Below are 18,320 nucleotides of genomic sequence, written 5' to 3' on the forward strand. Positions count from 1 at the left end.
TGTACAGTGAGATACAGAGCATCTCCTACTCATTGCAAACATGCTGGGGGGGTGGCTCTATCCGCCTTAGTGCAGCTGCCATGCCATACTGTGATGCAGTAAGTTAGTAGACTCTCAATGGGCGAGTGGTGGAAGGTCAGCAGAGGATATTTGGGATGATTGCATTAAAGGCTGAGCTGTAGTCCATGAAGAGCATTCTGGCGTAGCTCTGCCGCTGTTCTAGGTGACTCAGCACCGAGTGGAGGGTGATGGCATCTTCTGTGAATCTGTTTGCAAACTGGTGGGGGTCGAATTCTGGGGGGAGGTAATCCTTGGTGTGCTGAAGGACTAGTCTCTCAAAGCATTTCATGATTACCGGTGTGAGGGCCACAGGGCAATAATAGTTCAGGCTGGTGATGGGAGACTTCTTTGGCACTGGGATGATTGTGGCTGATTTTAGACAGGATGGGATGGCTGCTTCATCCAGTGAGAGATTGAAGATTCTGGTGAAGATGAGGGTGAGTTGGTGGAGACATGGTCTTAGCAATTTACCACATATTCCGTCTGGACCGGCCGTCTTCCTGGGGTTCACTGCTAGGAACACACATCTGACATCGTGCTCCGTTACAGTGAATGGAGTGGTGCAGGAACCAGGTGAGGATGAGGATGAGAGCAGGGCTGAGGCAGATGAATGCTGCTGTTGTGGTGTTTCAAAGCGGGCGAAGAAGCTTTTTATTTCCTCTGCTAGCTGCACACTCAGGTTTTCTGTTTTCACAGTTCTGCCTCTGTGGTTTATGATGTCTATTATTCCCTGCCACACCTCTTGTGTGTTGTTGCTGGACAGGTGGGACCCCTTTTCAGGTCAGCTCGAGCAGACCTGTACAGAGCTCTGTCAACAGACCTAAAGTCGGCATTGTGGTCTTTGAGGAGTGTGCAGACCTCACTGGTCATCCAGGGTTTTTGGTTTGGGAAAACCCGAATGCTTTTGTCCACAGTCACATTTGCAATACAGAAATTGATATAGTCCAGTACTGATCCTGTGAAAGTTTCTAATGCAATATATTATACTTTACCAATGTAACACTGCATGCCAAATCAATTTTGAAAATATCTGTGAATTTTGTATTGAAAAATGCAGGTATCTTTCAGATATATTTTTATGTTATCAAAAATGTATTAAATGTTACAAGAATGCAATAAAAAAATATAACCAAACAAGCTTAATTTACAGTTTGAAATACAGAACATAATGAAAATATATAAATAACTACCTATTAATCCCCATATCCAAGTATCAAGACGTGTAAAAACAAATTACATTGATAAGGTTTCCGAAAGAGACTCAGGCGTAGGCCAGGGTATTCCTTTAAGCGAAGAACAGTGCGTTTATTCACAGTGAACACAATCACCAAGTGGCTATATACAACGTGCAGGGGAAACGGGTCCGGGTCGCCAGGGTCCGTGGGAAACAGGGTTAGGGGGAAGGGTGCTCCACACTTTCTGTACAAAAGTTCCTCCTCAGTCACTCCTCTCAGAATCCGGTTCCAAAAAAACGATCTAAACACAAAATGTTGGGTTAGCGGGATAATTACAAAAGGCTCTGAAGATACAGGTTGGCAGATACACAAGTTTAACTGACGTTGATAGCTCAACGATCCAGCGAAGACTAGTGCAGACTCGCCATCTAAGTAGTGCAGTAATCAGCTGGGATCAGCGGCCGGTGCGGTGATGAGCAGGTGTGTGGGCCAGCAGCGGGAGCCCGCAATGAGCGTTGCTGCGGCGAGAGAGAGAGTGAGAGAGAGCAAGCAAACCACAAACATATTGCCCAATAGAGGATCGACCAGCGGGGCACAGGGACCATGACATACATTCTTTCCTCAGTTTCTATTAATAAGACTTAAATTTACATGAAATTATTCAAAATTATATACATTATTCATAAGGAGACAAAGAATTCAGAAACAACACGGAGAATGTCTTGATGCATGCTCAATCATCCAGGTTGATTCTGTTCATCTGGACGTAGCGTTTTCAATGGGAGAAAAGTTTCGTCACTCATCCAAGTGACTTCTTCAGTCTCAGCTGACTGCAGGTTTCCCTAATCTTATAATAATAATAATAATGGATTCCATTTATATAGCGCTTTTTGAGACCCTCAAAGCACTTTACAATTCCACTATTCATTCACACACGGGTGGAGGCAAACTACAGTTGTAGCCACAGCTGCCCCGGGGCAGACTGACAGAAGCAATGCTGCCATATCGCGCCATCGGCCCCTGAGGCCAACACCAGTAGGCAGTAGGTGAAGTGTCTTGCCCAAGGACACAACGACAGAGACTGTGGGAGCCGGGGCTCAAACCGGCAACCTTCCAATTACAAGACGAACTGCCAACTCTCATTATGCAATGTACTGTTTAAAAGAAAATTTTTTTTTTGCCTTGACAACATACATTCATCTTCATTTCAAATAAGTAGTTATTTTTCACACAGAGAGCAATACCATTCTCCAGCCTCTGCTGTCCAAAAGTACTCTGTATTCATCTGGAGGCACTGTGTGTGAAACCACTTTAAATAGCACTCATGCAGGAACAAAGCAATTGTATACAATGAAGTGAGGGAATGGAGCTATAAATAGATTAATATAGAGATATGAAAATAAACTTATATATAGACATAGGAACACAAGTTTTAACATTAATGTTTCTGGGATATAATAAACAATATAAGCATACAGGTGTCTAAGCAAACATTGTGGCATACAAAGTGAGAGAGTGCAGTGAGTCATGTTTATTCCTGTTCAATATGTGTCTAACACAAGTGGATGAATTAAAAAGTCTGACAGCAGCAGCAACAACAGGCAATGCCTTTTTGATGACTTTCTATCTGTTTAAACCTTTTTCTTTGATGCCTGTATCCCAGCTTGAAGAGTCCTGGACCCTTTTTATAGTCAGTGGGTGTGTAGGCAAACAACTCCGGCTTGTCACACAGTTGGATTTCCTGGTATTTGTAAAATGGCACTATCTACAAATCAGGACACATTAACTATGATATTAAAAAATGACATGATGACATAGTTCTTGGTCAGTTTACCAAGCATTTCTCAGTTTTGTTCTTTATAGTTCTGTTCATCATATCATTGTTTGTGAGTCCTGGATTATTTGATGATATGTTTACATTATGTATTCTTTTGTTTTCAGTTCCATATTGCTTTTAAGTGTAGTTCTTCTTCGGCGTTCCACAAGTGGATGGAACACTTGTGAAAACACTCTAGTGTTAAAGCCAGTCTTGTCTTCATGTCTGTTTATGGTTTTGTCTGTGTCAAGCTCGTGTGTCTTAGTCTGTGTTTTAGTTTGGTTGCCTCTTGTCTCTTTCTTGTGTTGAGTCTTACTTCCACTGTCTTCTTATTCCCAATGTATCCCTGCTGTGTTACACAGCTGTCTCCAATTCCCCTAATCGTCATCCTATTTATTCATTTTGCCAATCTCCCGGTCTGAAGTACATTATTCTATTCGATTCTATTCTATTCATACAGCACCAAATCGCAACAACAGTCACCTAAAGACACTTTATGTTGCTGGGTAAAAACACAACAATAATACAAAGGAAACCCCAACAATTTAAGTACCCCATATGAGCTAAAATTTAGTGTGAGTGGGAAGGAAAAACTCAATTTGAAGAGGTAGAAACATCTGGCAGAAAAAGGCTCAAGGAGAGACAGCCATCTACTGTGACTGGCTGAGGTTGATGAAAAGGAGACAGGACAACATATACACTGTGCAAGAGATACATACTAACAAATGATTAAATGCAGAGAGGTGTATAAACACAGAACGAGCAAAGAAGGAAAAAATTCATACATGATGGGAAGCCTGCAAGAGCCTAGGCTTATTGCAGCACAAATAAGGGAAGATTCAGGGTCACCTGATCCACTATAACTGTATTATTAGTCAAAACTGAGGGTTTTAATGCTAATCTCAAAAGCAGAGACGGGTGTTTGTCTTCTGAATTAATATAGAATAGAATTCAACTTTATTGTCATTTGCACATGTCACAGGTACAAGGCAACGAAATGCAGTTTGCATCCATCAAGAAGTGCTTTAGCCATGATATAGATATATTACAATATATATTAGCAATAATATAGGTATGTAAGTATATTACAGAAATTGGTCTATTATGGTATGTTACAATGTACACGGTATGAAGTATGTTATGAATATGCTATAATTATAAGTATGTACAGGCTGTAGTGAGTAAAAGCTATGTACAGGTGATGAAAAGGATATAAATATGAAAAACTATACAGAAATATGAGATATACAGCTATACAGAAATGTGAACTATGCAGGTTATAAACAGTTGTAGAATTAAAAATTATCGTATTGTACAGAATGATGTGAGCTGCATCCACAGAAGAGAGGCCTGAGAGATGAAGACTCTGATTCCCGTTGAACCTTAAAATTCTATAGGAACCACAAGTACACCTAATATTCCAAAATTAAAATCTGGATTTCAAAGCGAGTCAGTGAAGACAAGCAAATATGCTGTCTCTTTATAGTCCCTGTCATGAATCTCTCCGCAGCACTTTTGATCCATCAATATTAAACAATTATTGATGCAGCGGATTGAGATGAAACCTGGCCCACAGGTACAGTAGGTGTCCCAGAGGAGGAATGTGTTGAAAGTTGAACCTCAACTATTCAGGACGATTTTTAATGATTTTTTTAAATAGACATAATTCTATTGTATTGGCTGTATTGAACTGAACACAAGTTTCCTTGAATTTCTGAAGAATATTACAGTAAATCTGGCTGAAACCTGGCCCACAGGTACAGCAGGTTTCCCAGAGGAAGAATGTCTTGAAAGTTGGACCTCAACTATTAAGGAAGATTTTTAATGCATTTTGGAAATTGACATAATTGTATTGGCTGTATTGCATTGAATACCAATGACCTTTAATCTTTGAGGAATTTTACAGTAAATCTGGATGAAACCTGGCACACAGGTACAGTAGGTGTCCCAGAGGAGGGATGTGTTGAAATTTGGACCTCAACTACTAAGGACGATTTTTAATGAATTTTTGAAATTGACATAATTGTATTGACTGTATTGAATTGAATACAAGTTTCTTGTAATTTCTGAGTAATATTACAGTAGATCTGGATGAAACTTGGTACAGAGGTACAGTAGGTGTCCCAGAAGAGAAATGTGTTGAAAGTTGGACCTCAGCCCTCCTAGCTGTGGTTTCGAGTGGAGAAGGGGTCCAGCGGCAGGGAGACACTGCTTTTACCCCTCTGTTGCGAACCATTGCCATAAGTTACCGGTTGCAGTTCCGGGTCAAGCCACCTCGTTTCCAGAGAGTCGTAAACACGACTGTCAGCCCCGAGGCAGCCATGATAATCAGAGAGGAAATAAAGGCGCTATTGCAGAAAAGAGCAATAGTGGAGTGGTCCCTGCTTCGGATTCAGACAAAGGTTGGTACAACCGTTATTTTGTTGTTCCGAAAAAAGGGGGAGGGCTTCGTCCTATCCTAGACCTGCGAGTCTTGAACACGTATCTAAGAACGTACAAGTTCAAGATGCTAACCCTCGACAGCTCTTGAATGCAGTTGGCCCGGGAGATTGGTTTGCAACAACCTGAAACACAGGCAGTTTCTGAGGTTTGCATTCGAGGGCGTAGCCTACAAATACCGGTTGCTGCCGTTTGGGTTATCGCTCGCTCCTCGCACCTTTGCGAAATGTGCCGAAGCAGCGCTAGCGCCCCTCAGAGAGAGACGCATCCGCATCTTAGCCTACCTAGACGACTGGGCTCTCATAGCTTACTCCAGAGAGCAGGCAGAGACACAGCTGTCACTGGTTCTGTCACACATTCAGACACTGGGGTTCTCTGTGAACTTTCGAAAGAGCTCGCTAATCCCGAGTCGGCAGATTTCTTTCCTCGCTTTGGAAATATGCTCGCTTTCCAGCCGCGCATATTTGTCGGAGCACAGAGTGGCCGCATTTCATCACTACCTCGCTCAGTTTCAGCTGGGATGCAGACTACGTTTCCAGACGATATTATGGTTGTTGGGCATGATTGCATCTATGACAGTCGTATTGCCACTTGGACTGTTAAAAATGAGACCGTTTCAACGCTGGACTCTCTCTCACCATCTGTGTGCATCGCGTCACCTCCAGAGGAGGCTGAGGGTAACCGCGTCTTGCGTGCTAGCCTTGGAGGGAGGCTGCTGCATCAGGGCTCTCGGATTTGGAGGGCGTTTTTTCCTAAGGTGGTGTCCACAGATGCTTCCCTAAGAAGGTGGGGAGCGCTGTGCATCAGTGAGAGGGATCTGGTCCACAGCCCAGCACGAGCTGCACATCAACCACTTAGAGCTGTTAGCAGTGTTCTTAGCTCTAAAACATTTCCACCCAGTCCTGGAGGGCTAGCATGTCTTAGTCAGGACGGACAATTCAACAGTGGTGTCTTAGATAAACAGGCAGGGAGGAACACGCTCTCTTCCTCTGTTGAAGCTGTCTCGCTCTCTGCTGTTATGGTGCAGTGTTCTTTTTCTGTCTCTATGAGCCAACCATGTCCAGGGCCACCTGAACCTGGGGCTGGACCTTCTTTCCTGGGGGGGTCCTCTGGTGAGAGAATGGAGGTTACACCCTTTAATAGTGGCTCAGATTTTCAGGGTAATCAGGGTAAGCTTCCAGGGTAAATACTCACTGCCCCCTGTTCTTCTCCATAATCGACCACGATGCATATCTCCAGTTCTAGAGAGAGTGCGTCGGCAGTCTCTCTCTCTGATTCTAGTGGCCCCTTGGTGGCCCACAAGATTGTGGTATGCCGAGATAATCAGCCTGCTAGCAGCCAGTCCTTGGCAGCTTCCTCTCCACAGGGACCTCCTCTCTCAGGCAGGAGGAGAAGTGGTTCATCCGCACCCAGATCTGTGGCGCCTTCATGCTTACCTGCTGAGAGGTTAAACTTGATTGCTACAGGTTTGCCACCTAGTGTGATAGCGACAATTCAGAGCACTAGGGCCTCATCTACTAGAGGCTTGTACGCTTGCAAATGGCGAGCCTTCGAGCAATGGTGCCAGGACTACCACACTCTCCCATTTCAGTGCTCTATTGTGGATGTTTTGACATTCCTGCAGGAGCTGCTGGATAAGGGCCTTTCATTTTCGACAATTAAGGTTTCTTTAGCAGCTAGATCTGCTTGTCATATTGGCTTTGACGGGGTGACACCAGGTGCACATCCCCTTGCCATACGTTTTCTGAAAGGTGTTCACCGGCAGAGACCCGTGCTTAAGTCGATTGTCCCTGCTTGGTGCTTGTCTTTGGTGCTGGAGGCCCTTTGTAGCCACCCGTTTGAACCCACTGAGTCTGTGGATATGAAATTTATTTCATATAAGACTGCATTACATCTTGCTTTGGCTTCGGCAAAGTGAGTGGGTGACCTTCATGTGCTGTCTGTGCATCCCTCCTGCACGCAGTTCTCTCATCATGGCCACAAGGTCGTATTGCGTCCAAATGCTGCCTATTTTCATGCCTGCATCTTATAGCTCAATGGAGTTTGACTTGCTGAGCTTTTGCTCCCCTCCTTTTGCATCTGAGGAGCAGAGGAGGATGCATTCTCTTTGTCCAGTGCGTGTACTACGCACCTACATTGAGTGCACTCAGAGTGTGTATTTATGGGACCATCTGTTTGTCTGCTTCACTAATCCAAATAGAGGTAGAGCTCTGTCTAAACAGAGGCTGTCCCACTCGATTATGGAAGCTATCTCACTGGCATACGGCACCAGAGGTCATGTGTTGTACCTCATTCCTCTCCTTCAGGGAACAGAAGTTATAAAAATAACTGTTCGTTTGACCAGGTACCAAAATTCTGGCTCTTTTTAGAGAACCGGTTCTTTCGGCTCGACTCACTAAAAAGAGCCGGCTCTTTCAGCTCCCAAGTGGCTCTTCAGGTTGTTTTATTGCTTTAATTAATTTATTATCAACAACAATAGAAAATTATGCACAAAATGAACTACTGATGTAAAAAATTTATTTTTATTTATATATGTTTATTATATAACTATTCTTTTATTTATTCAAACCACACAAAATGTAAAAAGACACAGCTGAGACACCCACATCTACATTATTCTGCATTATTCAGAAATCAGATACGAGATTTAGCCAAGCCATTAGGCTTGAACCATGAAAAGGACTGAACAAGTGGGTTAGCTAATCTCCAAGGATCTATTAGGCTTAACTCTAAACAGAAGTTGTGTAAAAATGAACTTATATGATGGGATTGGAATTTAGAGTGTGATCTATCAAGCCATTTGTCATAAACCATATTGAAATCTCCTCCTAATATAAGATTGTTTGTGGAGTATTTGTGAGATAGTTCTTTTAGGTGATTGGCTATTTCAGTTAATAAAAGTTTGTTCTGAGCAACATTGTTGTAACCATAAGCATTACATAAAATCAGAAAGCTATTATCCACTTTGAGTACAAAAATTAGCCAATGTCCAGATTGCCTTTCCTATGAGTATCAATTTTATTATGAACGTTTTTAAATAGTAAGGCTACACCAGCTGATTTGTTAGTACTGTGACAAATATAAATAGTAGTACTCTATAAAACTGGGAACACTGAATCCCTTAAAATTGAATTCACAAAGTGCAAATGACCTCTAATAAAAATTATTATAGTAAAGTACCAAATAGGTAATATAAACAGTAAGTATTGAGCCTGCCTTTTTAAAACTTTTGGCATTCTTAAAGTTTGGTTGAAGAAAGTAACTTATTTAGTATTGTTAGCAAAACACATTGTACTCATAGAGTAATGTGTGAATAGCTGGACAGTCACCCAGGGAATACCCGAACTCCGCTGATGTAACCGGCGTGCCCTCGGTAGTAGACGTTCTTCCCTTCAGCTCTGGCTTGCTCCATTTTGGGCCAAAATGCAGCTCTTTCCTCCCAGTCTAGTTTGGAGAAATCTTCCTGGGTGTGCAAGGAGCTAGATGCCTCCTCCTCCAGGAATTCTTGGTCAGATTTCCAGAAAGTGTCTCTGTAGTGGTGAACTGAACTATTATTTGTTGAGGATTGCCCGCTTCTTTTTTCACAAGGCGATGGTGGGTGTCCACAGCGTTGCCGAGTGAAGAAGTGAAGAAGCCCAATGTGGCACGATCTTAGCTAAGATGTCGATAACTTCTTTGCTTCTTCGTCGTTTTTTTCTTTTCAGTGTTGAATTTTCAAGTTCCAGCGACGCATGTATTGTTCTAGCCCTTGTGATGTCCACGGGTCATTTTTGTCCTCTAAAGAAATCTTTTGCTATCAAAAATGTGTTTTTTATTCATCAAATGGTCTGAAAATAACAGAAGTTATTCATTACTATACTATGAATGATTGGAATAAGTTTTAAGTAATTTGATTTATTTATGTGGTTTTTATTGAATTTTATAACATTGGTGGTCCTTGTAGGACAAAAATGACCCCAAAGTACAAAGTGTTGCAAAGAGCCGTATTTTCACACCATACTGCTTTCAAACATCTTTGATCTTGGATCACTGATGTGTGGGGTCAAGCACTGGTCATAACAACCACAACAGGCAGCACAATGAGGAGGCAGGTGCTCTATATTCAATGAAATTTTATTTATACAGCACCAAATCACAACAACAGTCGCATCAAAGTGTTTCGTATTGTAAGGTAGACTCTACAATAATACATACACAGAAAGTATGCTCAAAAGCCTCCATTGCACTGGAGATTTGCATACTTTGATGAGCATACTTTTTTTTACCATGTTGTGCAAAGCAATGACCAGTAGGACAAAGCACATATTGTCCTCTAGTATAATGAGGAGGGAGAATCAATGTTCAGGAAGATCCAGGGTTAGAAGATATAGAAAATATTGTCAATATTTAGAGCACATGCTACCCTTTCTCTGAAAAAGCACATCAGCCACCTGCAGAAGTGGAAGAAGGCTATGAAGTGAAGGAAAGTGATGAAGAATCTGAACTATGTTCAAGTAGGTTCTCAGGCATCCAGGACATGGTAGTCTGAGGAGCTTGGAGAGAAAGTGACTGGGCTTCTTGAAGTTTCTTGAATTTTCAGAATGTGAAACTGAAATAGAAGATGTGTCAGAGGACTACACATCATCCATTTCAATTATGATGAAGACAAAGAATCAAGCAGGAAAGAGGAATCAGCTGAGACAGAGGAATATTTGCAGTAACGTGAGGAAACACTGATCTGGTCTTCTAACCTTCCCAGTGACAGACAATGCATGACTCTCTCATGTGCCTCAGAGAAAGATGATCTACCACAGTCCAAGCACATGTGCCAGGTCCCATACTCCTTCAGTGGCTTTTCTACTCGAGTACTGAAAGCATTATACACAGTGTATTCTGCTTGTATTCTGCTTTTTAACGTTCACGTGCCAATGGATGCATCAGAGACCAAGTTGGGGTTCAGTAACTTGCCCAATGACACCTTGGTAAGAACTCCAGACTAGAGCACACAGAGATTGAACCAACAACCATCCAATTAGCAGATGACCTGCTCTACAGCCAACTCGATGACGAACAAGGAGGGACAACGAGAGAGGAAGAAAAATGGACCGAATGCAGCTGTAGGTAGAGCTGGGCGATATGAGATTTTTCCATATCACGATATGTTTTTTTCATTTCAGGCGATAACGATATCTATCACGATATAAGCCAAATAACTAAATTTGTAAGATTTAAATGTGCCGTTGCTCACAAGTAAAATGTGAAATAATCAGCCGCTTGTTTTGATTTAAATATTTATTTCCCATAATAAGTTAAACAGGGCAGATGTACTTAAGGAAAATGAGACTTCAGTTTCAAATAAATAAAGGCAAATATTGCAAACTAAACAAAAAGCAGCCACTAAAGCGTTTAAGTTTGAAAATAGAACAAACAAAACAGACTACTAAATTGTCACTTCCACTTAGAAACAAAATATTAATTCTAAAAATAAATCTTAGTTTTTTTTACAGAAGAACAGACAAAATTGACTAACTTTTGTCAATATCAAATGAACTGAGAACTAAAAGGAAATTCTCACTCTCCTTGTTGTATAGCTGAGCTTTTCCAACAGTTTTAAAATAAAGATGCTAACAGAACATTCTTTAAATCCTAGGTACACATCCAAGGTGCAACACACACACACACACACACACACACACACACACACACACACACACACACACACACACACACATATATATATATATAAACTTTAGTCTGAAAAAAGCCTACAGGTTGTGGGACAGGAAGACAAGTCTATCCACTGCTTCAGGCTTTAAAGCGGCCCTGTGGCAAGTCACAATATTACCCCCTGTACTAAATACCCTCTCAGAGGGGCTGCTGGTTGCGGGGATGCACAGGTAGCGCTTTGCCAGGCAGCTAACTCTTGGGAAGCTTCTGTCGTTGATTTTCCACCACTCAAGTGGGTCCATTTCACTGTCTGCATCAGGTGCCAGCAAGTACTTTTCAAGCTCCTTTTCAACTGTCTCTTTCTCAGTGAGCCCTGTGCTGGTGGGGTGGGATTTCTTAAAGAAACTGCCCAGTGACTTTCTCTGTTTCTTCTGGGTTGGTAGTACTGCAGCAGCTCCACCATCTTCTGTTTCCTCCGTTCCAGCTGAAGTGGATGGGTGCTCAATTTGCCCCAACATCTCATACACTGCTCTCATTTTGATGGCATCAACGTGTTCTGCATTAATGTATTGTACTTTGAAGCGCGGATCTAGCAGGGTTGCAACATCAAGCAGTTCATTTGTAATCTGGTCATTGTACTTTTCATCAAGGTATGTCATGACTGTCATCTTAAGGTCTTTTGTAAGTTGTGTTTCATCCTCAGATGGTTTCAGAATCTGTGTTCTGAAAAGGTGAAGCATCGGCTTGAGGTAGGACACACTCACGTAACACTCTCCAGAAAGTGAATCTGTGAATTCCAGTAGTGGGTTCAGGGCCACATGCACAGACTCCAGAACATCTAGATCTTGCCAGGAAGGAACCAAGTGCCTGGTCTTCTTATCTGCACTGAGGACCTGAGAGATAGCTTTATGTTGCTCCAGAACCCTCCCAACCATTTTTTGGCGTGAGCCCCACCTGGTGGGCGACTCTGTCACTAACTTGTGCTGGGGTAGGTGAAGCTCCTCCTGAGCAGCAGCCAATTCCCTTTTCTTCTTCCAAGAGAAACTGAAGGTGGCCACCACTCTCTTACACACGGCCACAGCTCGCTCCATCCTCTTGTCTTTGCCGGCTTTTTCTGTGGATAAAAAGGTAAATAATAGCACATATTAACCTCAGAATTTAATTTAAGATTTTTGATTTTTTTTTTCCAGTCACAAATAAATTTCACTGCCCTGAAAACACATTTACTTGCTATGATTGTACTTTTACTTTTTTAAATTTTGCTGACAGACTGACCAAATTTTTTTTTCTTATATTTAAAAAGGTGACAGAGGCTGGTGTTATCAACATCATTGTTTGACGTTTTCATCACTTGTTCTTTTTGTCTTGAATTGCCCCATTTGGTGGAATCATAATTTAATGTTCTTTATAGGAAAAAGAGCTGAGGTTCTGTATTAGCCAATTGGGATCCTGATAGAACCCCAAAATTCTAAATTTTATTTGGCACATTTTGTCAACTTGATTTACACTGAAGAGTGACTGAATATTTGCCTATTATGCATGCCAACAGCAACTATTACCTCAAATAAATAGGCTGACATGAAGAATATTCTTTCTGATGTTTATTTTTTAACAATAACCATTGAAGTGATTTAGATCTCTAGCTTTTAATATGTTTACATGGGCTCAAAAACACAATTAAAAGAGGCATTTTTAATTTTATTCTGCTTCCCAACTTACCGATAGCTGAGTGAAGTCGATGTCTGAAGCACTGCAGCCGGGTCCAGTTATTCAGGGATGTGGCCTTCACTATATTTGTCCCACTATCGGTTGTGATGCAGACTTGTTTGTCTTCACTCAGTCCCCAGGATGCAAGCGCTTCTGACAGTCCTAATGCAATTACTTCACCCGTGTGGTCGTCGGGAAGGTAGGCAGCTTGAAGACATTTGCTTTTCAGATTCCAGTCTTGGTCGATATAGTGGGCAGTAAGGCTAAGGTAAGGTTCTGACGTGCGACTTGACCACATGTCGGATGTAGTAGCGAAGAACGATACAGTTTGTAGCTCCTTCTCAACAGCCTCACGGCACTCTCTATATAGCGTTGGAAGCGCTATCTGAGAGAAATGTTTACGTCCAGGGAGTTGGTAACGAGGATCCAGTACCTTAATTAGCTGCTTGAATCCTTCATTTTCGACCGTGTTTATTGGTAGCATGTCTTTAGCAAGACAGTAGGCTATGGCATTCGTTATGTCGCTATGTCTCTTAGCTTTTTTGTCATATGGTAAGACGCTGGAGAAAGCCGACTCAATTGACTGTTGCTGCTTCGCAGGGATTCCCCCGGTTGTTTTTGATGACAAATTAGCACTTTCAGTCAGAGATTGAGCGTGCTCTTGTGGGTGGCACTGCTTCAGGTGATGAAACAGGTTAGTTGTATTTCCAGTCTTGGTGGGAACATGCTGTCGGCACAACTTACAGTGCGTGCTACTCTGTTTTTTGTCAGACTTCAAATAGCCGAAATATCTCCACACTACGGAACTTTTCCGGCCCTTCCTTTCGACAATCTCTTCGGCATTCGAGCCGTCATCTGTGTTCTCTTCCGTTCTCTCGGTTGATTTTTCTCTACTTGGTGCACTCGTTTTCTCCATCACCCAGTCGACACGGCGGTTAGCTGCTAGCTGCTTCGCAAACAAATACGCACGTGCGCCTTGGCACTTGTGCTGTACGTAACAAGTCACGTGACGTGACGCTGCGGCTGTGATTGGTTCGGCTCTGCGCTACTTAATTTGGATTGGCTGACTTTTTTTTTTTTCTTTTTTTTTTTTTAAGAGGACAAGAGCGGCGAGGTCTATCGCGATAGTTTAATTTCTCTATCGAGTAAAAGTTATATCGCGATACATATCGTTATCGTTATATCGCCCAGCTCTAGCTGTAGGCATATGTGGGTGTGTTGATTCTTACTGCCGTGCATCCAGTAGAGTCGCTACGGCCAGTTTATGACATCCTGAGTCTGGTAGAGAAGTTTTAAAGGTGACACAAGATTAATGATAGAAGCACAAAAAGGACATAATTTCTTGATAAAGACACAATAGATGATCATCGTTCATGACACAAACGTGCTCCCATTTGAGGTGTATGGTGTGTGTTGGTGTTGACTTGACTTGAAACACAAGTGGGTGTTTCTCCTGCTGTGATGTAAGATCCTGGTATTGATGTGACTGTATGAGCACCAAGTCCCCTTCAAAGGACTCTGTCCCCTCCAACAGAACATCCAAGTAAACCAAGGAACTTTGAGACAAAAACATGGGCAGCATGTGATGCAGGTCCAGCTGTACATGGAACATGCTAGTGTGCGATGGCAAACCGTCTGTCCTGCAGTCAGGAAACGTGAGTTGTCCCTAACATTGCAGGTTTCCAAAAGAAAACAATCACCTGTAACAGCTTGTTTACTGTATATGCCTCTTGGCCTGCAACTGCAGAAAGAAAGCTGTCCATGATGGGACCAGTGCAAAGGAATAAACCTGAGCTTCCTCCTGCACTTGGGTCAAATATGGACACGCCTTTGTCCTCATGAAAGTTTGCCTTCACTCAGACTCATGCCCTGCTGTTCCTACCATGCCAAAATATAGAAAACTGTCAGGCAATGAGTTGGAATAAAGTTGAATAAAACCTTGAAACACAGAGATGGATGATATTTTATACTTGTTGCTTTATAAACAGTGAAAGCAAACGGGGTCATTTTTGAGCCCTGAGGACCACAGGTGTGATTATGTGCTGCCATTTAAAATTTATAAATGGTTCAAAAAAAGAATTCTCACTAAAGTTCAACATACAGCACTCTGTATGTTGAACTTTAGTGAGAATTTTTTTTAAATATTTAATTTAATTAAATATTTAATTTTCTTGTTTTATTTTCGCTAAAAAACAGGGTGTATTTTTTGTAAACAAGGTCTGGTGGCCCTTAAATGTAAAATGTTGGGTAAATTATGTGTTAATGTGTTGGTCTTAAGTAAAACTAAGGTGTAACACTGAATTGATTGACAATTTATACTTTTTACTTTAAAAAAACAGTCAAATGAAGTGGGGTCATTTTTGACCCCTGAGGACCACAAGTGTGATTATGTGCTGCCATTTAAAAAATTTAAATGGTTCAAAAAAATAATAATTCTCACTAAAGTTCAACATACAGCACTCTCTAGTTATTCAGATAGTCAAAATTATCTAAATAATTAAATATTTAATTTTCTCAATTTGTTTTCGCTAAAAAAACAGGGTTTATTTTTTGTAAACAAGGTCTGGTGGCCCTAAAATGTAAAATGTTGAGTAAATTTTGTGTTAATGTGTTGGTCTTAAGTAAAACTAAGGTGTAACACTGAATTGATTGACAATTTATACTTTATACTTTAAAAAACAGTCAAATGAAGTGGGGACATTTTTGACCCCTGATGAACTGCATTGTATGCAAATCGGGAGGACATCACAAGGGCTAGTTCCAACATTCTCTCCTGCAGCTCCGTATTTTCTTTGTTGAAAGCAGACATGCCTTTTTCCAAACCAGATAGTTTAGCTTTAGCTTCGTGGTCAGTGGCTGCGGAGCTCTTGGAGGCTACCGCTGACTTAGCTGAAGCTTCTGCTTTTTCCCATGTCATCTTCTTCTCTTTTAAATGGCAGATTTGGTCCATTCAAAAAAGTCTCAGTCCTTGTGTCCTTGGGCAAGACACTTCACCCGTTGCCTACTGGTGGTGGTCAGAAGTCCCGGTGGCACTAGTGTCCGGCAGCCTTGCCTCTGTCAGTGCGCCCAAGGGCGGCTGTGGCTACAAAGTAGCTTGCTATCACCAGTGTGTGAATGTGTGTGTGAATGGGTGGATGACTGAACGCGCTTTGGAGTCCTTAGGGACTAAGTAAAGCGCTATACAAATACAGGCCATTTACCATTAATTGGATCAATAATTTCTTCTGAGTAGCTGGAGATTCAAAATGTTATTCCCCAAGGAAGTAGTATTAGTCCTGCTTTGTTCAACATTCGTGTGCATGGCATGGTTAGTAGGGTGGGAAAAGAGTTTTGATGTTACTCTGTTTGGAGATGATGGGGCCATTTAGAAACGAGGAAGAAACTTTCTGTCTATTTTCTCTCAAATTCAGAAAGCTTTTGGAATAAGTGTTTGTGTTTAGATACCTGGCAGTATCAGAATGTTGATGATATATAGAGCCAGCATAAGATCTGTCATTAATGGAAATATTTGAAATGCCTTTAAAAATGATGAGATATAAACTTGGGCTTAAGTATTTGTTACCGGCACCAGACCTAGGGGAATCTGGACCGGCAGCAAGCGGCACACAGGCTAGGGAGCACTGCGTAGCTAAATATGAGCAAACTGTGGATTAACAGAGAGGACACCGAAATTAGCGTCTTGCTCAGGCCGGAGCTCATTTATTTCTACATATACAAAATACAAATCACACTAGACCATACATTCTTCCCATAAAATAACAGAGTTCATAAACATAAATAAAGTTACAAAAAGCATTCTCTCAAAAGCAAAATAAATACAAACTAATTCAAAATGACTTTACATACTCACAACTTAAACAAAACACTCGCGGCTAAAGCATAACAACATACCAAAATAACCCATCTCACATTCACACAACCTTTCCCCACATTCGCGCCATATACGCTATTACTTTTGAACATGGCGTCCCCTGAACGCAACACAACATGGCGGCAGACGACTGCAAACATTGTTTCACCAATAAAAAGCTTTGCCCTTAATACATGTACTCAGTACTGCTTGGCTAACACTAAAACAAACAATACAACACATTTTCGGAAGTCACAGGTTGCCACTGTCATAGCATATACTTATAGTGCTACGTAGCATTATGCCGATGATACACTAATACTCATTACAACAAAATACCACAAAACAACATCATCACTATCATCTCAAAATATAGCCGAACAGTTGTTACTCAACTTGCATGACATTTAGAACCAGTTTGGTAACATAAAAGTTTGTTTGTCAGTACCTGTGGATTAATAGAGAGGACACCGAAGTTAGCGTCTTGCTCAGGCCGGAGCTCATTTATTTCTGAGCTGCGCATGCGCAGAGCCTATAGCTAGAGTCTCTCTGATAGTTCCACAGCAGTGCAAGAGCACCATCTACTGGCATAATGAAATATAACCATGGTCTGGCAACACATAACAATGTCAAAATAAGTCACAATAATAAACAAAAAATAAGGGGGTAATTGGTTTTCTTACAAAAATAAACACGTAGCTTTTCAACCTGCTACATATTTGATGAAAATGAAAGGACAAAATGAAGTTGTTCCAAACAAAACACCAACTAAAGCCAAAGTTGGCTCTGGTGCAAAGTTATAATTAATAGTGTTAATTAAAACTCTTCCTGAGCTAAAGTAGCTCATGTTTCAAGTAGTTGTCAGCAACTTTGCAGTTTGAGACAAGCATGGCATTTTCACTGGTAGTTCCTGTCACTGATGTCCAGAATGAAAATGTTAAAGAGCTTTGGCCTGCTGTGGTCGTGGCTATTAAAACGGCATCCTTTGTTGCACTGAACATGGTAAGTACAAGTTCTTCATGTTGAAATAATTTGGTTTCTACGAGGTTTCAAATAAAATCAAATCACTTTTATCGTCACTGTTACTGTTTCTCATCACTTTAGATGCACAGTTTGTAATGTGGAGGTTTGCAGAAAATTTGGGAACAGGAAGTCTTTGCTGGCTGAGTAAGTAAAAGTCTTTGTGAGCTGAAGTAGTGTATTAGTAGGTTGTGCAAGAAGCCTTGGGAAATAGATGCTTGTCGTTTTCTCTGACTCTTGTAATATTTCAGATCCACTGAGGACAGATACAAAGCTATATATCATGCAACCCGGTCCCGCTCCATCCTCTTGTTGGGAATCGGATGCTACAAGAAACTGGATCAAAATGTGCAAAAATGATACTTAGAGTAGCTTAAATGTTGTCACGTACTGCACATTAAACCAGTTATTACACAGTACTCATAAGTGTAACATGCTGGTACAGCAGTGCCAGTTAGACTGTTGATACACAGAGTTAAATAACGCTATTAGATCTTTGTGTATTACATTACAGAAACTGCCACTGCAGACTTCACAAATGTAACAGGTGATCAAACGCATCCTCATTCTCTTCCCCCAGCCTGCAGACTCGTACCTAGTCCAGGTG

General features: G+C 41.4%; 1 protein-coding gene across 1 annotated transcript; it reads right to left on the minus strand.

Annotated features, from left to right (window-relative positions):
- Window positions 1–11,234: 11,234 nt before the first annotated feature.
- On the minus strand, window positions 11,235–13,141 carry LOC146623815 (zinc finger BED domain-containing protein 4-like). The gene is made up of 3 exons (XM_085364849.1): window positions 12,856–13,141; window positions 11,906–12,250; window positions 11,235–11,662 (listed from the first exon to the last, which is right to left on the minus strand). The coding sequence occupies exons 1-3, from the start codon at window positions 13,139–13,141 to the stop codon at window positions 11,235–11,237; spliced, it is 1,059 nt and encodes a 352-aa protein (XP_085220975.1).
- Between the last annotated feature and the right edge of the window lie 5,179 nt (window positions 13,142–18,320).

Source organism: Diplotaxodon limnothrissa, linkage group LG10, assembly GCF_057381915.1.
Source record: "Diplotaxodon limnothrissa isolate DT_005_m linkage group LG10, D_limnothrissa_male_GT1.1, whole genome shotgun sequence".
Taxonomy (NCBI): Eukaryota; Metazoa; Chordata; class Actinopteri; order Cichliformes; family Cichlidae; genus Diplotaxodon; species Diplotaxodon limnothrissa.

Coding starts and splice junctions, on each gene's coding strand:
- LOC146623815 (XM_085364849.1), bottom strand. CDS start 13,141: ATGTGGTCAAGTCGCACGTCAGAACCTTACCTTAGCCTTACTGCCCAC. Junction 12,251..12,855: donor TCGACTTCACTCAGCTATCG/GTAAGTTGGGAA, acceptor TTTTATCCACAG/AAAAAGCCGGCAAAGACAAG. Junction 11,663..11,905: donor AGATTCACTTTCTGGAGAGT/GTTACGTGAGTG, acceptor AAATGAGAGCAG/TGTATGAGATGTTGGGGCAA.